The sequence below is a fragment of the Salmo trutta genome, chromosome 1 (assembly GCF_901001165.1).
Source record: "Salmo trutta chromosome 1, fSalTru1.1, whole genome shotgun sequence".
Taxonomy (NCBI): Eukaryota; Metazoa; Chordata; class Actinopteri; order Salmoniformes; family Salmonidae; genus Salmo; species Salmo trutta.
In genome coordinates, this window is record NC_042957.1 from 50,788,498 (window position 1) to 50,811,716 (window position 23,219).

The 23,219-nt window shown below is 42.2% G+C and overlaps 1 protein-coding gene across 1 annotated transcript; it reads left to right on the forward strand.

The window, feature by feature from the left end:
* Positions 1 to 7,862: 7,862 nt before the first annotated feature.
* On the forward strand, positions 7,863 to 22,715 carry LOC115198762 (probable G-protein coupled receptor 146). Its single transcript, XM_029761018.1, has 2 exons — positions 7,863 to 8,188; positions 19,344 to 22,715. Exon 2 carries the CDS (start codon positions 19,387 to 19,389, stop codon positions 20,392 to 20,394), a length of 1,008 nt encoding a protein of 335 aa, XP_029616878.1. The 5' UTR covers positions 7,863 to 8,188; positions 19,344 to 19,386; the 3' UTR covers positions 20,395 to 22,715.
* Positions 22,716 to 23,219: the final 504 nt, after the last annotated feature.

A 23,219-nucleotide genomic window follows, 5' to 3' on the forward strand; every position in this document is an offset into this window, starting at 1 on the left:
CCTTTTACTAAACAGACAATAAATGTGTACAATGTATTTTTTGTATGTGTATTTCCAATGAGTCACTATCTCTGAGCTTTACATAGCACCTACACAAGATCCACGGAACAAGATGAAAAAATATCTAAGTTATTGTAACTGGCTGTGCTCAGTGTTGTGTTATACGGCATTAATAAGACATGACTGTCTGCCAGTTGTCTGAATGGGATCTGTGGTCACATCTTGAAGTGATACTAAAGGGGGGGGGGGGGTACTCTCTCTGCCTCTTCCCTGGGGAGGTCACAGACGCTGTCCATCCGCCTGCCTGTTCCTGGGCTGGGCTGGCTGCTATAGGACATAATCTCCACCAGACTTAATGGGCTTAATGTGCGCTACCATCAGGCCTCTATCTGGGCTTACAGGCCTCTGTGTGTGTGAGTGTGCATGTGCATGTGCATGCGTGCGTGTGTGTGTAACCGATGTGAAATGGCTAGCTAGTTAGCGGTGGTGCGCGCTAGTAGCGTTTCAATCGGGTGACATCACTCGCTCTGCGACCTTAAGTAGTTGTTCCCCTTGCGCTGCAAGGGCCGTGGCTTTTGTGGCGCGATGGGTAACGATGCTTCGTGGGGTGTCAGTTGTTGATGTGTGCAAGGGTCCCTGATTCGAGCCCAGGTTGGGGCGAAGAGAGGGACGGAACATACACTGTTACACGTGTGTGTGTGCGTGTGTGTGTGTGTGTGTGTGTGTGTGTGTGTGTGTGTGTGTGTGTGTGTGTGTGTGTGTGTGTATGTGTGTGTGTGTGTGTGCGTGTGCGTGTGCGCGTGCGTGTGTGTTTGTTCTACAATCTTTGAAAATGACTTTGTTTATGTCCTCCAGTAAAAAAGAAGTGCAACCTTTTTCTAATCATCAGATTTTCCTATAGCTAGCTCAGGATATGCACAGTTAGAGTCATGTGATGAGTCCTCAACATAGAAGTCCACATAGACGGGAAGGTTCTTGCTGGGAAGGCCTTTGCCCCAACGACAGGAGAGCAGCAGAGAGCATTAAAGGGAAGAGCTAGGCTTCCTGTCCAGGATATACATGGTTTTTCAACAACACTCCCATTTACCAGGAAGGACTTTACTCAATTTCTTTAGAATCCAAGCAATGAGCATTTCAATGTTTCCAGCACCACCTTGCTTCTATTCATTATCACCCACACGTTCAGTATCACCCACACATTCAGTATTACGTGTCTCTGGCCATATGGTGTGAGAGTGACTGAGCAAACAGTTGACACAGAGCCGTGATCTGTGAGTGGGGCTGATGCTTAGAGTACTGGCGGACTTTCATTTGTAAACAGTCATTTGGACTGCTCATGAATTTAAAACAATTATTACTCTGCCATTTTTAAAGTCATTGACTTTTCCAAAATAAGTCTATATAACACATTGCCGATGTTACAATCTTAATGTCACAAATATGGATTTACCCGGTGACACTAATTTTCCCGACAGTAGGGCCGGAAAATGCTATCGTGTTATTTGAAATGAAATATAAATCAATATTCTAATGTTACCTTAGCACTTTGTAAACACAACCAAATCATTATTTTTGCGATAGCATATATGAAATGTATTAATTACACTGTTAGAATGTTGCAGTCAAAATGACTGCTCATTAGCTTGAAAAGGGTGTCTTTCGAGGCCCGGTGGTTTTAATGTTAAAAGGAAGGTGAATGCAGGCCATGGCCTTACAGTGCTGCTGGAGCTTCCAGGAATAGGACAGATTTTAGAGCCTGATTAAGGATAAACAGTGATTCACTCTTCAGGGCCCATGGTGGTTCAATCCTTTTCCCCCTCTCTCTCTCCCTCACTCACTCACTCTCCCTCCTCAATGCAAAGGACATGCATAGCTATGCTACAAATCCGTCTAACAGACACAGACAGAAACGTAAAACACGGAACAAGTCTGCGCCCACTTAAGTTGGATTTCTTCTTCTTATCATAATTGTATTATACGAACACTACAAAAAGGCTTTCAATTCTCTATAAAAAAACGTTAGTCCTCCAATTCATCACAGCAACTCCTCCAGAGGTCATAATGCACCAGTGTAGTACACAGTGTGAAGTTAAGGAGAGCTAGACAGTCTCTGATTCATCCCTGTCGGTGTTTGGTCATGGTCAAAATCATGACGGCTTTCAGAACAGAATGTTCAGCGCTGAATGCATCCTCATTCACAGCAGCCTGCGTGCTTACTGTACAGCCCTCATTCCACCAGTGATGATAAGATGTCGTCCCATTAATTCTCAGTATGACTCACATCTTGGATAAAATCGTAATGGCCATATAAGGGGGCAGAATAATGCTGCTTATCTGAAATACATTCTGTTTCCTGTCAATGGAATACCTCTGACATGGCCTAGTTTGACTCATGGGACAGGTTCTTTGTGAGGGAACTGAACTGACAGAAAGGAGATTCAACAGGGAGATTGTTGAGTGAACGTTCAAGACTAAAGCATCTGAAGTAGCAAACACTGTAACTCAAAAACAGTTTCAAAAATGTGCTAAACAACCAAATTGACGGTATGTTTATAAAACCAGACCACAGTACAACTTCCCAAAATGCTATCACTGGGCATATCCCTATATACAGTATCACCATATCATACAGCATGCAGAGTTCTTAATTAGACTTGACAGTTGAGTATTGTACAGATGTAGGATCTTGAGCCAGTTTGCTACAGCAGGAAAATAATCCTGCAGCATGAGGAACATGTAATTATTATATAGATTATAATTAATGGACATTTGTGTAGGGGTTGATGCATTTTTCCTAAGATAAAATCAAGTCTGAAATTTTTAAGTGGAAATTACAAACTTCAGAAGCCTTTTTAAACCTCAAATACACTACAAGTTTTAAATGTCCTGTATTGCAGGAAGGTTCTCCTGCCACAGGATGATCAAATTAGGATCCTACATCTGTATAATGAAAAATGCTAAGATCCTAAGGGATATGGGATCTATCAAATCTCTAACTCCTATTCTGGGACTTTGAAGATCATATGGGGCTGTTCATTTCCAGCCCGTCTCTGCCCTTTTACAGGGTTTGCCTGTCAGGGAGCTCATGTAGTGATTGTTTCCCCTGCCTTTAATTCATGGATACACCCATTCATTATTTCTCACCTCTGAGTCACAGCTGCTCCTGCAGGAGCTGCCAGCAAAACATGTATTTATGTCAGATTAAACAAACAATAGTACATCTTTAATCCCCCTCTCAATGATAGGTTGTGATAAGACTCTTGTAATGCTATTATCATGGTGTTAATGTTACTGAAATATATCTGCATGAGATTGGGAGGGGAAAGTCTATGCTTGTGCAAGGTCAAGATCAGAAGGTGTTTGGGGGAAATGCAACATGGCCTCTATAATCTTGTCAGATGGCATCCTTTTGACTTCCTTCTTCGTTTACCTGGGAGATAATAAAAATGTAAAGAACTAATATAGGACAGCACTCCGGTGAATCAACTTAAATTGACATATTTTTATTGCCGCGTGAACGTTTCGTGTATGATCCCTTCTTCGGCGTACAAAGGCAATTGCAATCAATGTCACAACAACAAGATCACATTTTCAGTCAGTGTTGGCCCAATCAAGAGATCCCAGTGAATTCAAATGTGCATCTGTGCTGTGATCCTTATCCTGATAGCAGTGGTGCAAAGAACTTAAGTAAAAAATACTTTCAAGTACTACTTAAGTCGTTTTTTGGGGTATCTGTACTTGTCACATCCTGACCATGGTAAGCTGTTATTTTCTATGGTAGAGTAGGTCAGGGCGTGACAGGGGGGTTTTCTAGTTTAGTTGTTCTATGTTGTTATGTTCTAGTTTTGTATTTCTATGTTGGGTTGTTCTAGTTTTTGTATTTCTATGTTGGGCTTTGTTTGAGATGATCTCCAATTAGAGGCAGCTGGTCATCGTTGTCTCTAATTCGAGGTCATATTTAAGTTGGTGTTTGTCCCACCTGGGTTTGTGGGAGATTAATTTTGAGTTGTGTATGTGTTCATCGCTGCATCACGGTTTGTTTTTTCATTCAGTGTATTTATGTATTGCATAGTTTCACAGTATAAATAAAATGTGGAACAACACACATGCTGCACTTTGGTCCGCTCATTCCTACGACAACCGTGACAGTATTTTACTATTTATATTTGTGGCAACTTTCACTTTTACTTCACCTCATTCATAAAGAATATAATGTACTTTTTACGCCATACATTTCCCCTGACACCCAAAAGTACTTGTTACATTTTGACACGAAAATGATCCCATTCACACTCTTATCAAAAGAACATCCCTGGTCATCCCTACTGCCTCTGATCTGGCGGACTCACTAAACACAAATGCTTTGTTTGTAAATTATGTGTGTTGGAGTGTGCCCCTGGTTATCTGTCAATAAAAAATGTGCCGTCTGGTTTGCTTAATATAAGGAATTCTAAATGGTTTATACTTTTACTTAAGTACATTTTAGCAAATCCATGTACTTTTTATACTTTTAGACTTTTACTCAAGTAGTATTTTACTCGGTGACTTTCACTTTTAAGGTATCTTTACTTAACAATGACAATTGAGTACTTTTTCCACCACTGCCTGACAGTGAAAGCTAACAGACACACGTGAGGTTTAAATTCCTGCATTACCTATCCAGCACCTCACTCCCCCAGATAAACTGGACAGCTCACAAATCCACTCTAAATTGGAGACAAAAGCCAATCATCTCGTGCTATGGATACAGACGACCTCCCTTTCCTTACTCCTTCCCTGACTTACGGTTATTACTGCAAATGCATAAACCAATCAGCAGAAGAAATAGTCATTCCAAAACAGAGCAATCCTTAGGAGTTGTAAACTTCTCAGAAGACACCTGGGAGAGACTGTGTTCCAGAGTCAGGAACTGGGTCAGACAGCACGAGACACGAGTCTCTGGCAAGGAGCACGCTAGGCCTGGCTGTCCCAGGGACTTTAAGCACAAGTCAACTCAAAACGAGAGGCCATTTAAGTAGCTTTATGATGGGCCTGAAGAACTGAAGGAACTGAAAATAACCTATTTTTGGTTAGAGCTCCCTATGTCTTAAACCTGTCCAGCCACAACCATACATTGTACCTTGTAATTACGTGTTAGAACATCTTGGATTTCAGGAAGCTCGACTTTAAAATGTGTTCTTGTGTTTTTGTTACATAAATCCCACAGTGCCAAACACAAAGGTACACTTGAATCTCTATGAATGGCAAACACAGACAAATCCCAATAATTTCCCCCACAGCACAAGCAAGAAAAGACCATTTGTTTTGTTCCTGGAAAGCACACTGTGTTACATTCCATGGCTGAAATGTGCTGTATAAATAAAGATTCAATTGATTTGATTTAAAACTTTGATATGTTCATCCATATTCATTGGGGATATGTATTGTAAATATGAGTCCACGTGACTGAACCCACATCACTCAAGCACATCAATCAATAGGATGATGTAAACTCTGCTCTATTTCCCTTTTTAAAAGGTGGAGATCAATACCATAACCTTTCCCTGAGGAGAACATTGTGGTCTGGCACACAAATCCTTACTACTATGGTATTCATATACTCCCCTAGTGCCTCTGTATGGTCTTACAGTAACACATTGAATGGTTCAAGCAAAACACTTACACAAGGGAATCGGCTGCATGGACCCTCTTGGGGAGAACCATTTTGCTATTTACAAAAGCTGCAATAGACCTGCTCGAGTGTAGTTCACTGTTTGAGTAGAGGGTGTGAGGGATAGATAGTGCGTATACCAGGAAGTTTCAAATGAAACAACAGCAGCAGCAAGGCCATCACATGCCTCATACCACTGACGACCCAGAGGGTTCGGCCCAGGCTGTTTTATTGCCGTATCTCTTCTGCCCCTCAGGTGCAGAGCAGGAAATGAAAGTATGGCTCTGTGTTCATAGGAGCCCAGCACTAATAAAGACCTTATGTCATCATGTCATCAGAAGCCTCTGGTGAAATCTCTTCAGAGAAATCTCAAGGAGCCTTTGAGAGAGGGGAGTTTTAGCAGGACACACAGACGAATGAAATGTAACATGATGGTGATAGTGGATGTCTTCTCTGTGTGATATGTTCTAACAAAGACCAACCAAAAAACAATATTGGTTTCACTATCAAACTGCATATCCAAAATACCAAAATAAAACATATCTGATGTATTATCCACTTACAAACTACTCCACAATGGTGAGAAGGGCAATCAGTGATTTCTCTCTTAACAAGATGAACTATACCCATCTAAAACACAAGCTTATATATAATAAGTATATAATAAGTAGGTTTCCAAACAAATGATCATGCTGGCATATCTGGGTCAGAAATCCATCTCTAGACATTACAACACTGTTATAATCATGATTATAAACTGGGTGGTTCGAGCCCTGAATGCTGATTGGCTGAAAACCTTACCACGGCTATGACAAAACATTTCTTTGTACTGCTCTAATTACATTGGTAACCAGTTCATAATAGCAATAAGGCACCTCAGGGTTTGTGGTATATTGCCGGGTTGCATCGTGCATAAGAACAGCCATTAGCCGTGGTATATTGGCCATATACCACACCCCTTGGACCGTATTGCTTAATTAATGAACGGATGAGTGTTTATAGACAATCTGATTTAAGATGGAACAGCATGATCAATAATATGTTTCACCCTGTCATTTGTATATGAGCTTCAACCTTGCTGTTGTCCAATTAGAACACACACAGAGTTCATTACAAACCCTCTCTCTGTGTGGGTCAGCACATAGATAGAGTATGTGGGTCATAAACAGTAGTGAAGTATTTACAGTTGGCCACTACTTCTGTAATCCTTCATCTTCTGAGCAAACTCCAGTAGTCTCATTCCAACCACAAACAGTGTGCCTTATAGTGTAATAAATGTTGCTATAACTAACAGAACTTTTTTCTTATTCATTTGAGTATATGCTTATTAAGAAAATGCTGTTCATCAGTATCTGTTTGTATTATACGATTTCCCCCTCTCAGTTAAAGTAGGCAGAGACTGCTGTTAGACCTCTGCCTGCCCAGTCCACCAGTCCAGACCAGTGGTAGACCAGGATAGATTTGTCTGATTCCGGGATTTCACCAGTTAGGGTTAAATTAGACCTGCCTCTCTGGGACATGACAAGGACAACACACAAACCTACCCCAAACCCACAACCCTCTCCTGTCAAACACCAATCACTTCATACCAGACAGTTGACAAACAGACCACAGGGCAGTTCATCCCAGCATATTATTAGCATTTCATGCAGATTTGGTAAATCTATTTATGTAAACACTACCAAATGAAAACACAGAGATGAGGTGTGAAAGATTAGAGTATAAAAATAGCCTTCGCTCCAGTTATCTGATACAGGCACTCCATGTCCAGATAAAATCCTGTTACATCATGCATAATCACAATTTCTGCATATTACTAGCTACATTTCTATTTCCAGAATTAGAGCTGTATCCGTTTGGAGATGTCAGATTTATATTAGAAGCAGGTGATTGCGATATACATTGCATACATGCACTTTGAAGACAGCCAAGTTTCACAAGTACAGTGAATAGCGGGCTATTATTGATTGAGAAAGACAAAAACACAGAACACTGATAACCGCAAACTCAAAGTAAAACTGATTTTCCAACCAACTCTTTCTGCATTTAACAGCACACATTACTGGCCTAAAACTGCTGTCAGGCTGCCTCCGTGTGACTGGGTGTTTTGCGCACGTAAAAGCGGGGTATGTTGTTGAGTCCCTCCAACTCCCCCTCTGATCTGGTTCGTCCAATGAGTTCGTCGAGGGCGAGTCGGGCCTCATCGACGAAACGGAGGAGAAGGTGGGGGAGGGTCACGTGTGTATACACTGTAGGGTTCACTACCACTCACTTCGTAGTAAGTTGTCAACGTCCTCCCCTTTCGAGAACAAACCTCGTCAGACTAGAAACTGTGGCAGTAGCCTAAGTAACTACGCAAAAAGTCATAGATCTAACTATACCGTTTTTGTATATTTTTTATTCTTCTTCCGAATAGAAAAGGATACGACGTTTGTTACAAGTCAACACCAAATGTAATTACAGAGAAATGTCAGTGGAAGTACAGCAAAACCCGATGCCTCCGTAGACTTGTCGCCGTGCCAAATCTGTACTTTTCTGGTGAGTTTTCCTAAAATGTTTGTATCATTTTTCAGCAGACTGCATATTGAGTTCCACGCAAACACATTTCCTATCTATGTTCAGACGAAAGAATTGACGTTACTGTTTAATTTGGCTGTAGAATAAATAGGTAGGCTATGATAACATATAGCGTATGTTTGAATGTGGTGGTCAACAATAGCCTCGCAGATGTTATGTCATCTATAGTTTTATCAACTATAGATGACAGTTCTCCTCGCTTAGCTGCTAATGGTCCGTAGCACCCATAGCAAATCGGCGCAGAATAGGTTACAAGCAAATGGATGCAATTTATCCGCGAGTCTAGATTCTGTAACCGATATAATGATACACTGCTTTTAGTTTAGCATGATGTATTTATTGCATTAGACAGTTCAATAAGTTACGCAAAAGTCATCGTTTAACAGCTTTAAGAAACAGAAACACACAGCTGACTTTTTAAATACTTTGTCTAAATGAACACTTTCAACCATACATACATATGTTTATATAACATTTGATTTGATAGCCAACATTCAATTGACTGATTTGCAGTGATCACAGAACTCAGAAGCATATATGTGCTTTAATGTTTCTGGAAACACTTGCACAAATAGGTTTCGTAATCACTAAAGACCCTATTACCAGCAATCTAATTCATACATAGGTAGATTATACTGTGACCATCACCAACAACATTGATTTGAAGGATGATCTAACTTACAAACATATGGACATTTTACATGAACCTACCGTTAAAGTCAGACTGGTCTCATAGACTAGACATAGTAAATGTACATCTTGGGACACTCACATTAGTACGATAAGCTGCGTGACCAAAAGTATGTGAACACCTGCTCGTTGAACATCTCATTCCAAAATCATGGGCATTAGTAGGGAGTTGCTCCCCCCTTTGCTGCTAAAACAGCCTCCACTCTTCTGGGAAGGCTTTCCACTAGATGTTGGAACATTGCTACAGGGACTTGCTTCTTCTATTCAGCCACAAGAACATTAGTGAAGTCATGCACTGATGTTGGGCAATTAGGCCTGGCTCGCAGTTGGTGTTCCAATTCATCCCAAAGGTGTTCGATGGGGTTGAGGTCAGGGCCCTGTGCAGGCCAGTCAAGTTCTTTCACACCGATCTTGACAAACCATTTCTGTATGGACCTCACTTTGTGCATGGGGGCATTATTACATTTACATTTTAGTCATTTAGCAGACACTCTTATCCAGAGCAACTTACAGTAGTGAATGCATACATTTCATACATTTTTTTCCCCCGTACTGGTCCCCCGTGGGAATCGAACCCACAACCCTGGCGTTGCAAACACCATGCTCTACCAACTGAGCCACAGGAAAGGGACTTCCCCAATCAGTTGCCACAAAGTGGGAAGTACAGAATTTGCTTAGAATGTCATTGTATGCTGTAGCGTTAAGATTTCCCTTTACTGGAACTAAGGGACCTAGCCTGAACCATGAAAAACAGCCCCAGACCTTTATTCCTCCATCACCAAACTTTACAGTTGGTGCTATACATTGGGGCAGGTAGCGTTCTCCTGGTATCCACCAAACCCAGATTCATCTGTTGGACTGCCAGATGGTGAATCATGATTCATCACTCCAGAGAACACGTTTACACTGCTTGAGAGTCCAATGGCGGGGTGCTTTGCACCACTCCGGCCGACGCTTGGCATTGTGCATGGTGATATTAGCTCGGCCATGGAAACCCATTTCATGAAGCTCGAACAGTTATTGTGCTGACGTTGCTTCCAGAGGCAGTTTGGAACTCGGTAGTGAGTATTGCAACCGAGGACAGACGATTTTTGTGTGCTGCACTCTTCAGCACTCTGCGATCCTGTTCTGTGAGCTTGTGTTGTTTACCACTTCGTGGCTGAGCCGTTGTTGCTCCTAGATGTTTCCACTTCACAATAACAGCACTTACAGTTGACTGGGGCAGCTCTAGCAGGGCAGAAATGTAACTTCTTGGAAAGGTGACACCCTATGACGGTGCCGCGTTAAAAATCACTAAGCTCTTCAGTAAGGCCGTTCCTCTGTCAATGGAGATTGCATGGCTGTGTGCTCAATTTTATACACCTATCGGCAATTGGTGTGGCTGAAATAGCCGAATCCAGTAATTTGATTGGGTGTCCAAATAATTTTGTATATATAGTGTATGGTTACATAAGATAGGTTACTTAAGGCAAAAAATGAAGAGGGTGGTTGGTCGGGGTGGATGGGTAGGTGTATAACGTGAATGTCTAGCAACCCAAAGGTTCCGTGTTCGAATCTCATCATGGAATACTTTAGCATTTGAGCTAATTAGCAAATTTGTAACTACTTACTACTTTTTAGCTACTTTGCAACTACTTAGCATGTTAGCTAACCCTTCCCCTAACCCTAACCTTAACCCTTCCCCTAACCCTAACCCTTTTAGTTAACACTTCCCCTAACCCTTTAACCTTAAATATTTTTGCAAACCCTTCCCATTCCTACAAATGTATACATACCGTACGAAACGTAACATATCATACCAAATGGAGTGTCTCAGATTTCTGTACAGAATAATACGAAATGCACTGAGACCAGGTTGTTAAAGTCCACCTGTGACTTAGCATGGTAATAAAGTGTAATTATGGATCTATTGCTTCAAGGGAAATTCCACGTAACAGAATTATGTTCAGACTCAGATTTTTCACTTTAAAATGTATGCCAAACAAAAACCACTGATTTCAAAGGTTAACAAACCAACTATATGCACCAGGACTACTTTGAAAAATGTATACAGACAATTGAACAAAACCAAATTTACTGGAAGAGTGGTGCAGGTGCAAAGTTTGTTAAACAGTAAAATCTCCCTCAGTTTTTAATGCGACCACGTTTCCCAAAACTCTGTTAAATATCAGCTCTGAATGAAGATTCAAAGATGCAGAAATAATGGGTTGTCAGCTATAATATGACACCTTGAGTTTGAAAAAACATGTTTTGGTTATTGAACTACAGTAAGTGATGTGAATTTACACCCTGTAACAGAATTACAGTAACAGAATTACAGTAACGTAATTACATCATGGGTCCCTGATCTGTACTACATGTACTACAAATTTCAACCAATCCTAGATGTATATGTTTCATAAGTTTGGACATCACAGTAGAGCACAGTAGAGTACAGAGGTACCAATGCCTATAACTGTTAGAACCCTGTATTCACCCATATAGGGCTCCAGATTGTGGTGTGTGGGGCCACGATGCGGCCTGTCGCCCCTACAGACATTGGACATTGGTACTCTTACTGTACTGTGCTGTCCAAACTTGTGAAACATAGACGTCTATGATTAGTTCAGATTTGGTACGGTCCAGACCAACCAAATTTGGTCTTGTTTGAGGGCAGAGTTCATTAGAATCCAGCGACGGCCAGCGCGGATGCTGGTTACAGTCAAGGGAAAGAGAGGGGGCTCATGGGTAGGTGTCAGTAAGAGCCGGGAGAAGTAACATTAACAGGCAAGAGAGAGAGGCAGAGAGCTGGAGGGGTTGTCCAGACTGTTTTCACACTCTCGCTTTGACTACCAGACAACAGAAAGAGAAAGAATGAGCTGAACATAACAGTATGCCAGTGGAAGGTAGGACATTGGCAGGTGACCCAACTCTGATTTGTGACTACTATGATTTTCCATTGTAGCCAGTTCAATTACAGTAATTCTGTTATTGATTTGGTGATAGAATTAAAAGTTTTAATAAATAAAATTGTATATCAGTAAAAACATTCATTGGTAGGTCTACCTTTACTTGTTACATGTGCTAACTTTCATTATCCTCCCTCCTCATGAGGGCGAGAAATAAAAATATATCTTAAAGATATGTGGGTTTTTGGTAACAGTGAAAAGACACAAGGCAATGTTTCTTAAACTTACAGAAGTCAAATACTTTCTCAAAAACTAAATATAAATATTGATATTAGTTGTCAGAGGGCTTTACTTAAACATTATTGTGTTTTGATGTATTCTTAATTCCTTTTAAGACTTTTTCTGGTAGATGTTTTCTGACCTCTTTTCATTCTGTTTGACCAGAAATCAAAGTCATTTCTTATGCCTATTTTTTAAGATGGAAATGGTTGAAAAATGTATCTATGCATTAATTTCCTGAAAACATAGACTGTTAGCTTTTATTTGTCACCTAATTTGATATGCTCCTATGAACTTCACATGAGCCATTTTACAAGTAAGTTGTGGGAAACTATAGGCCATGTTCAAGAAGACTGACAGGCCATGCTCTCACAGATTACTTGGTTTTAGAAATGTATTTGCACTGCAACCAACTACACACTTTCCATGTTTTTTCAGGGTGTATTTACATGAGAAGTCATTTGGGAAGGGAATTTTGGCTGTGCTTTGGCATCCCTTGATATAGTAGCCTACCATATTACTCAATATACTGATATCATCATGTTACTTAATTGGTAACTAATGCATTAAATTGTGTTTATGATATAGATACACTTGCTACTCGTTAAAAGTCTCAGTGGTGGTTAATTACAGTGTTAAAACATATATTTTGGAAAATATTCACAGATTCCTATGATTATGCATTAAAACTGCTATTTAAAGCCCCCATGCAGTCTTTTTAATTGTATTCTTAAATCATTACTGTATGTCTAATAGATCACTGTGCATGTTTTATTAAAAAAAAAAAAACATTTTATTTCCCTAAGCCTCCTTTTTCCATTGAAATGCTCAGTCTGATCGTGTGGTCATGTTGATACACATGTAAATATATTTACATACACAGCTCTGATTGGCGGATAGGATCTTCTAGACCAGGGGTGTCAAACTCATTCCACTGAGGGCCAAGTGTCTGCGGGTAATTATTTTTTCTCCTTTTAATCAAGCCCTAGACAACCAGCTGAGAGGAGTTCCTGACCAATCATTAACCTTAATTCATCAATCAAGTACAAGGGAGGAGCGGAAACACCCAGACACTCGGCCCTCCATGGAATGAGTTTGACACGTGTGATCTAGACTCTAGAGCCCTCAAACTCAACTCTGGACCTCGAAGCCAGTTCCACTGCCTTTTTTCTTAATTGTTCCCCTCTAATCAGGCACTGATTTAGACCTGGGACACCAGATGGGTGTAATACATTTTCAGGTAGAACAGAAAACCAGCAGGCTCTGGACCTCGTAGGGTAAGAGTTAAATACCCCTGCAGTAGAGCCTTTCCGCTTACACCTTCAAAGTAGGAGGATACATATGCAAATAAAATATGACTGGTCATTGGTCAGAATAATCAGATCCAATTGTGATGTCATGCAGTGGGCCAAAAACGCCATCCCACCTGAATAGACTGAACTTCTAATAATACTGTATTATTTTGTCAAGCCATTTATGAAGAAGAACTCTGGAATGCCAATATAGAACAGAAGTTCATTAGTTTACATGAATTCATGCTTCCTTAGTAGCAGCATTCCCCTATATGAGAGCTAGAGGAAGCACTCGGGTGGGTTTTTCCAAGTGTGTAGCTGACATGTTTCCACTGGATTACATAAGAGACATATCACATTTTCCCATATCGTCATCAACGTTGTCTTCCTTCAACCACTTCACCGAGTGCCGTCCAAACAACTGAAATAGTGTTTACAGGAATTCAAGACGTCAGAGGTCACTCTTTTAGACTGAGGTTGACCACTGTTCTTTATCTCGTCTAGTCTCTTGTCTAGCATGTGTAGTACACAGACCGGCTGAGATTAAGGACCGGCTGGACTATCAATAGAAAGCACGGAGGTGATGGTGTGGAATAAAGTCAGTAGATTAGAGTGTGTCAGACAAAATGAACAGAACAATTTACCGCAGTATTGTAAATAAGTCTTTTTTTTTTTTTTGCACTGAAGTAGTAAGAGAAGCCACCTGCCACATGACATACAAAATCACAATGCATAGCCTTGCTCATCATTTTGCTGTGGTTGTGTAACAAAGTCACGCTAGGCCATTAATTATAATGAGTGAAAATGCAACCGGTTTGACACTGTGGAGCGTTATGGTATATAACAAACCGTATGCCTGCGGCACACCAGAACGGGCGCCTTAACACAAATCACATGCCGCTCCACCCGGTTGTTATGCTACTCTGAGGGAAGCGAAAGCAAGTGAGACTATCAAAGGGAGCTATTCATGAGAGCTGAAGGATTTTCACAGGTGGAATTATTCATGAAACAGTAACGTGTTCGCTCATCGTTCTGAAATGTTCATGTGTCTTCCCTCCTAGCCTCCTAGCCTCCTAGCCTCTCCTCAAACGAAGTGCAACCAGGACAATCGGTGTGAAACCAGACGCGGTGCCAATGTTATCCTGTTTGGGAGAATAGCTTGATTTTTGAGTAGAGCAAATTGCTTGTATGGTATGAAATGAGCTTGTCTGGTATGAAATGAGCTTGTATGAAACATTGGCCTAATCTAATTGTGGTTAGATTCAGAGTTGATTGAATGCTCTGTTGTTAGTCTGAGCAACATCTGAAAGTAAGTCTCCAAATGTGCAGTATGATCCTTCCAGAAAGCTGCTCTTGCTCTCGCTATCAAACACGATTACAGACATATATGTGCTCTCGTGATGTCATTCAGGCGATTCTGGGAAATGGCTGTACATTCCAGAGGGGACGTGAAGGGTGTGAGCCTATCACAGCGTGTCACACTATTCACATCAAAAACCCTGAGATATCAAATCCATCTGTATCCCTGAACACCCAGTCTGGAGGGAGGGGACCTGCCGAAGCAGAGTTTCTCCTTTTCTACTTCTGGTCATATTCAACTAACCACATTGAACCTTTGAAGATGAGTGAAATGAGCAGATTGTCTTGGATCAGGTCAGGTGTAATATCTTGGTGTTCCCATACTAAATGTGTTGTAGTTAACTTCTATGGTTACAGCATACAATATTGGACCAGGCTAGTGTAATACCACAGTCATGGTAGGGTTTGGTGACATACTGTTGACCGAAGGCTTCTTACAATTCAATCAGGTGTCCTGTGAATGACATTTTCCCATCTCAACCAGGTGCCCTTTATAGTGAAGGAAGCGTCTATGGAATGCCCTGTTGTGTAGATGTTACTGTCAGTGAAGCGTCAGCAGCGTAGCTCACTATCTTCACACCCTTAGGAATGCGTCTACCATCCCAGTCCAAGTTTTGTCATGGTCTCTTGAGAGAGAAAAGGTTCTGGAAAACCGGTGAATGAAAAGAGCTTTACAGAGAAGCACTGCAGTCCATTCCAACACGAAGACTGTACTGGAATACAAAATAAATTAGTTGTGTTTTGATACTACCCACCCCTGCGACCTGTATGCTCTTGTTGGCTGGCCCGCGCTTCATATTCGTCGCCAAACCCACTGGCTCGCTCCAGGTCATCTATAAGTCTTTTCTAGGTAAAGCCCCGCCTTATCTCAGCTCACTGGTCACCATAGCAGCACCCACCCGAAGCACGCGCTCCAGCAGGTATATTTCACTGGTCACCCCCAAAGCCAATTCCTCCTTCGGCCACCTTTCCTTCCAGTTCTCTGATGCCAATGACTGGAACAAAGTGCAAAAATCACTGAAGCTGGAGACTCGTATCTCCCTCACTGGCTTTAAGCACCAGCTGTCAGAGCAGCTCACAGTTCACTGCACCTGTACATAGCTCATCTGTAAATAGCCCATCCAACTCCCTCTTCCCCATACATATATTTATTTTGCTCCTTTGCACCCCAGTATCTCTACTTGCACCCTCATGTTCTGCACATCTATCACTCCAGTGTTTAATTGCTATATTGTAATTATTTGCCACTATGGTCTATTTATTGCCTTACCTCCCTTGTCTTACCTCATTTGCACACATTGTCTATATACTTTTTCTATTGTGTTATTGACTCTATGCTTGTTTATTCCATGTGTAACTCTGTTGTTGTTGTTCGTGTCGCACTGCCTTGCTTTGTCTTGGCAGTTGTAAATGAGAACTTGTTCTCAACTAGCCTACCTGGATAAATAAAGGTAAAATGAAAAAAAAAATCATATTTATATGCTGGATTATAAACTGGGTGGTTTGAGCCCTGAATGCTGATTGGCTGACAGCTGTGGTATATCAGACCGTATACAGATCAGGTGAAACAGATCAGGGCGTGGCAGTATCCAGGCACTCTGCATTGCGTTGTGCCAAAGAACAGCCCTTAGCCTTGGTATATTGGCCATGTACCATACTCCCTCAGGCCTTATTTCTTAATTATACACTGAGTGTACAAAACATTAGGAACACCTGTTCTTTCCCTAACATAGACTGACCAGGTGAAAGCTATGATCCCTTATTGATGTCACTTGTTACTCAATCAGTGTAGATGAAGGGGAGGAGACAGGTTAAAGAAGGATTTTTAAGCCTCGAGACAATTGAGACATGGATTGTGCATGTGTGCTATTCAGAGGGTGAATAGACAAGACAAAATGTTTAAGTGCCTTTGAACGGAGTATAGTAGTAGGTGCTAGGCACTGTTTGAGTGTGTCTACAACTGCAACGCTGCTGGGTTTTTCATGCTCAACAGTTTCCTGTGTGTATCAAGAATGGTCCATCACCCAAAGGACATCCAGCCAACTTGACACAGCTGTGAGAAGCATTGGAGTTGAACTCCGTATTAGGAAGGTGTGCTTAATGTTTTGTACTCTCAGTGTATACTGGATTCTTATTCATATACTGTATGTTATGTTAGGAGCTAGTAACACAAGCATTTCGCTGCACCCACTATAGGGACCCACTATAACATCTGCTAAGCTGTGTACACGTCCAATAAACTTTGATTTGAGGAGAGGCCGACTCTAACTAGGGAGTTGAGAGCTCAAGATACACACCTGTTCTTCCTGTTCAGTACGGCAGGGTGTTATTCCTAAAGGTTACTCACATGCCTTTGTCTTTAGTCGTAGTGAGCCCTCCCCCACCCCTTTAAACTGGAGCAGAAAACGAGTGGCCTGGTGGTTTCAGACTGGTTTTTACAAGGGGCAGTGGCAGCCCCATTTCACCTGTCTCTGGGAAAGGAAAGCATCTGGGAGTTTTTGAAAGGGTAACCGTACACCGCCCCCCCCCCCCCCCCCCCCCGCTGCACGCCCCTCCATGCTGTGTACTCTCCTTACAGCCAGCTGGAGAGGTGTGGAGGAGCACACAGGAACACTGTGTGTGTGTGTCAAATCTAATTGTATTTTTTTGTACGCTCCGAATACAACAGGTGTAGATTTTTACCGTGAAATTCTTATTTACAAGCCCTTTCCCAACAACACAGTAAAAAAGTTAGAAAAGATTAGCAAAAAATAATAATAATGGAAATAGTAACACAAAATACCAATAATGAGGCTTTATACAAGGAGTACCGGTACCGAGTCAATGTTTGGGGATATGAGGTAATTGAGGTAATATGTATATGTAGGTAGGGGTAAAAGTGTCTAGGTAATCAGGATAGATAATAAACAGAGTAGCAGCCGCATATGTGAAAGTGTTTCTGTGTGAGTGTGTGGCGTGTGTGTGTGTGTGTGTGTGTGTGTGTGTGTGTGTGTGTCCTCAGGCCGAAACTGAGGTTATGTAATTGAAAGAAGGAATGTTCTCTTTACTGGCTGTGGTATCTTCGCAGCCTCTTGCAAACAAAATCATCCGTCTGCTCTGTTTCCAAAACATTGTCTGGAAATGTTATTTTGTAGTAGTCTGACCGGTCACCAGGTAAACGCTACGTAATATGAGCTTGTAAATATTGCTTCCTTACTTTGCAGGAGAGCGGCTTGTGCACCAGTTGATTCATCCAACCTTTTAAAATCATACGTTTTTTTGTCTTGCGCTTTTACGAAGCATCAAACCCCACGTCTCTCTTAGGGGAATCTTATTATTGATTCTGTATTTTTCATTTTGAACTGTCCAAGCTTGAATACAATGTTGAGAATTCTCCCCTTGTTCCATTCCCTCCTGACATGAATCTCTTTTGTTAGCGTATGCTTTCACTTCTTCCTGAGCAGAATTAATATGATCTGAGTTGGCATGTTCCAGTTCAGACTCCGGCAGGCAGAGTTATGTAACTGGTGTTTTAATGAGCAGCCTCTCACTGCGCCGAGCAGCAGGCTTGATCCCCAGTCAGGCCATTGCCCCCTCCATGTGCCCAGGCGTTCTCTCTGACCTTACCCTGAACTCCAACCTCACGCTCAGTCCACTCCACACTGACCCCTCCCTGGGACCGCCCGGCCAGGCGCAGGGGGGCTGCATCACATTTCACCGTCTATAAATCTACCCATCATCCCACAAACTCCTTCGTTCTCTCATCTCTGTTCCTCTCTTTCGCTCACACACGCACAAACACACGCACAGAAATATATATACACACACACACACACACACACACAAGCCAGTGTAGTAACCTGAACAGAAGGCGCTCATGCTTTGGAAGAGACATGGATTGGAAGAAGTAGAAGCCAAGCGGCCTGCAGAGTCAGGCTATAGTAAAGAGGGAGGTCTTCATCTGGAGGGCAACAAGGGCAACTCTCCAAAGGCAGCCTGGCCCCTGCATGTTATTCTTCCATTAGAACAAGGGATTCACTTGCTCTGGCTGGAGAGGCCCTGGACACTGCAGAAAGAAAGAACGCTTTTTAAGGCTGGAGCTAACCAATGAAACATATTGTGAGGAGTTTTTATTCAGCCAGTGAAATGCAATGAAGTGGAATTAATGGTGTTACCCCAGGCATTGTGTGTGTGTGTGTGTGGGGGGGGGGGGGGGGGTCTTGCTTGCTTCTCTCCACAGCGTAACACTTTTAAAGAACCACAAGACTGACTCCAATAACATAGATAGTCCTAGAACATGTCTCAAGGAAACACTTGAAATGAGAAAACCCAATGCCTATTGTTTAGATTGTGATTTCCCACATAGAAAAATATATTTCAAACAATCTACTGATCTTCTTCATGATGGATTATGAGATTTGTTTAAAAGAGAATGGAATCGCATTATCTCTTCATTTTTTATTTATTTTCATTTAAACAGTAGGAAGGAGAGGGGGAGACAAATGAGGGTGGAGAACATTTTCTCTTCAGTCATCAGTGTTAATACTTGACCACACATCAGCACTTGTTTTATGTAATGAAAAACAAGATAACTTAACTAATGTTGTTCTCCTCTCTCTCTGTCTCCAGCCAAGCCAGTGCACCAGTGCAGCCCTCTCTCAGAGCCCTAGCTATGTGGAGCTGCATGGCTTACAATGAGACGGACTCCAGCTCCGAACACCAGCTCTGCCAGGACTTTGGCCTCATCCTTTCCGTCTTCTCCTTGTTCTACCTCATGGTGTGCTTCCCCATAGGGCTCTGCTACAACTCCCTGCTGGTGGTGGTCAACCTCTCCAACAAGATGTCCATGACCATGCCGGACGTCTACTTCGTCAACATGGCCATCGCTGGCCTGGTCCTCAACCTGGTGGCCCCCGTGGAGCTGCTAGGCCCTAGCTTCACCCGATGGCCTGTGTGGGAGTACAACAATGAGATCTACATCACCCTGCTCATCCTCTTCAACATCTCCTCCCTGGTCATCATGTACTCCACCACGCTGCTCAGCCTGGACTACTACATCGAGCGAGCGCTGCCGCGCACCTACATGTCCAGCGTGTACAACACCAAGCACGTGTGCGGCTTCATCTGGGGCGGCGCCGTGCTCACCAGCTTCTCTTCGCTGCTCTTCTACGTGTGCAACCACGTCTCCACCAAGATCATCGAGTGCTCCAAGATGCAGAACAAGGAGGCTGCGGACGCCATCATGATGTTCATTGGCTACGTGGTTCCGGCCGTGGCCGTGCTGTATGCTTTCGTGCTCATCCTCCGCATTAGGAAGGAGTCCACCCCGCTGGACCAGGACTCATCCCGGCTGGACCCTTCTATCCACCGGCTGCTGCTGGCCTCTGTCTGCATGCAGTTTGTCCTATGGACCCCGTACTACATGACTCTACTGGTACACACTATAGCCGGGGAGCCGGGGAGCTACGGCAGCAACAACAAACAGCGGCTCACAATTTACTTCTTCCTGAGGTGTCTGTCGGAGCTGCTGGCCTTCTCCAGTAGCTTCGCCATGCCTCTCATGTACAGGCAGATGAACAAGAACTTCTCCCACAAGCTGCAGCGGCTGCTAAAGAGGCTTAACTGCAGGGGCACACCCTGCCCTCACGAACACTCCTCAGTGCAGCAGGTGGCGACGTGAGACAGGGCCAGGCCTTACTAACCCCTACCCTCTTACCCAGGCTGCACTTATTATCACAGACCCCACAGAGCCCGCAACACATGGCCTTAGAAGTCAGCTACAGGTCCACTGCTGCTACTCTGGCTGGAGTCTTGACTTTCAATGAAACTAAGGAATCTTCAGTGACTTTCTAGAACTTGACTTTCTTTGTCCAGTTCTGTGGTGAGAGGACGAACCAATTAGAAACCACTAAGTGCATTAGCAAGCTTGTCACTTGGACACTTGGTTGTTAGATTGGGGGGCGCAAAGCCGTTGTAATGCGGTGTCTCTTCTCCTAATACACACAGGGGGATTCACCAACACAGGCTGTAGAGAGACTGCGCTGCACACCAAAACTGACAATGAGTTATACTATTGGAGTAACAATTGTTTTTATATCTCGTGTCAATCAGCATGTTACTACTATGCATGTAGCTGGTAGTAGGTAGGAAGTGGAATGCAACCTGTTTATGACCCTGTCAGACCACCCAGTGCCCCGGAGCCTGAGGCCATGTCTCATTTGAAGAGTTCCTGTCCAGCCTCGGCCACAACACTCTGGAGGGGCTCAAATGGAACCCTATTCCCAACATAGTGCATTACATTTGATCAGAGCCCTATGTGTCCTGTTAAACAGTAGTGCACTATATAGGAAATAGGGTGCCATTACGGACACATCCTCTGTCCTCCACTGTCTTGCACCTAGAGAAAACCTTTGCTTGCTCGTCACCCTCAGCAGTTTACACTACTATACATGTACCTCGTTTCATTTCACAACCCTACGACATTACATAGGATTATGTGAACTACCAAGACAATTCTCCACACAGCTTCTATTCAGGGTTCAGGCATGGCCAACTTACCTCTTGTGTCCTAGAATGCTATCAGTTAACTGGCTGCACACAACACCCAGTCATTGTGTGGGGAACAGTTGCCTTGGCTCAGTTGATGTGATGTCTAAAAGCTGCTTAGAGGCACAGAAGTGACCTGCACAGCTGCTTTGCTATCTTGCTTCCCACTAAAGAGGAAGACTGTTTATATATAAAACATCTCCTATTTATAATTCAGCTAAATAATGAACACGTCAATCACATTTCACTCTTGTCATGTTATGGTGATGTCCGTTATTGCATGTGATTGTGTGATGCTATGAAGTGAAGTCTTTGTTGCTAAATTGAAAATGTCAGTTTAGTCATCTCCACTTTGAAAGAGACAATACAGTGATGAGCTATAACCCATTGTTTAAACATGTTGCTAGTTGCTACTGCTGGGGTATCCAGGCCACCTGATGATAAGTATTGACTTAATTAAAAGATCAGCAAAACCCTTTGAGTTTCATGCTGAGGAACCCTAAAAATGAGTCCACACCCTGTTAATCATTATTTAAGCTCTAGTCAAAGTCTTAATTTATTACAGTTGAAATGTTCTTTCTGAGCAGTAGAGCAACAGAGGGACAGATATGTCACATGTTCTGCCCTGCTACTTTCAGAAACAAACAAATTACTTATGTTTAGACTTATATTGGGCTCATTTTCATTCCAGGGTTGTTGAATGATGGTAGAGTTCACTGAAAATGTCATACAATGAAAAGGATTCTGGCTCTTGCACAGTAAAGTTAGTTATAAGCAGTGTTATGCTACCTTTAGATATGACCAACAACACCAGGAAATAAAGAACGGTTAGGAATAGGAACGGAAATAGGGAACAGTACATTCTCAGTTAAAGATTCAGAGATCTTAAGCACTTACAAATTTCTAACATATCATACGAAATGGATGACATGGTACACAATTGTTTTCTATTTTCAGGGACCAGTTTTGGCTCGAGCACTACTTTCAAAACTACTGGCTGAAATTATACAAAACCTTTGGAGCGTCACTTTAATGTGATTCTTAGTTTTAGAATTACAGATTCCATCGCCATTTACCTCCCCTTTATGTTGTGTCGTTATATCCAAACCAAAATTAGTATATCTTTTTTAAAGAACCAGTACTGTATGTTTATGGGAAACGCTATTCTTTTAAATCCACCTATATAAGCAGAGAGAAGAATGTATTTTATTTCATGAGGTTTAGCTACACAGGTCAAGATGAATCCAGTTTCAGATGTGATGCTTTTGTGACTGTGTGTATACTAGTATATATGTATAATATGAAATATCTGTATATATTGTATGTTAGAGATTTACTGGAAAAACACTATGTCCTCTCACAAAAACAGTATTATTTTCTCAAATATATATTTAGATACTGTAGCTTCAGTAATCTTCTCTATCTACAATAAACTAACATGGGAGTTAAACACAATGTCTGTTCTTTAAGTTTCTCTTTGTCTTGACGTTCAAAGTGTTCTCTGATATGCTAATGTCAACTGTATCCAGTACCCACAGTACATTGTCATGACGAATCAATGTCAAAATAGATTGCATTGTAGTCCATTTCTGAGGGTATTCTTGTGTCAGTAAACAATGCCTACCTTATTTTTCATTGCTGTTTGAAACCATGGGGATAGTGCCAGCTATAGAGAGCAGAAACCACACTTAGGTGTCATCTTGTAACATACCGTAATTAGGTTTGTTTGCCCATCTGTAGAGCTTGGTAAACCATAGCCATTTATACTGTAAAAAGAGCTTGTTTGCCCGTTCTCCCATTGGCAGCTGGGTCTCTTTTTTTTTCCAAATCAACACACTAATCACATGGGACAGGCTCAGACAATCCCACCTGGGACCCTGTGACCTGGGGGTGTTTCCCTACATTGGTCCAAATACAGACCTGTCATGTTTTATATCCATGCGGTTGAAACCCAGCCTC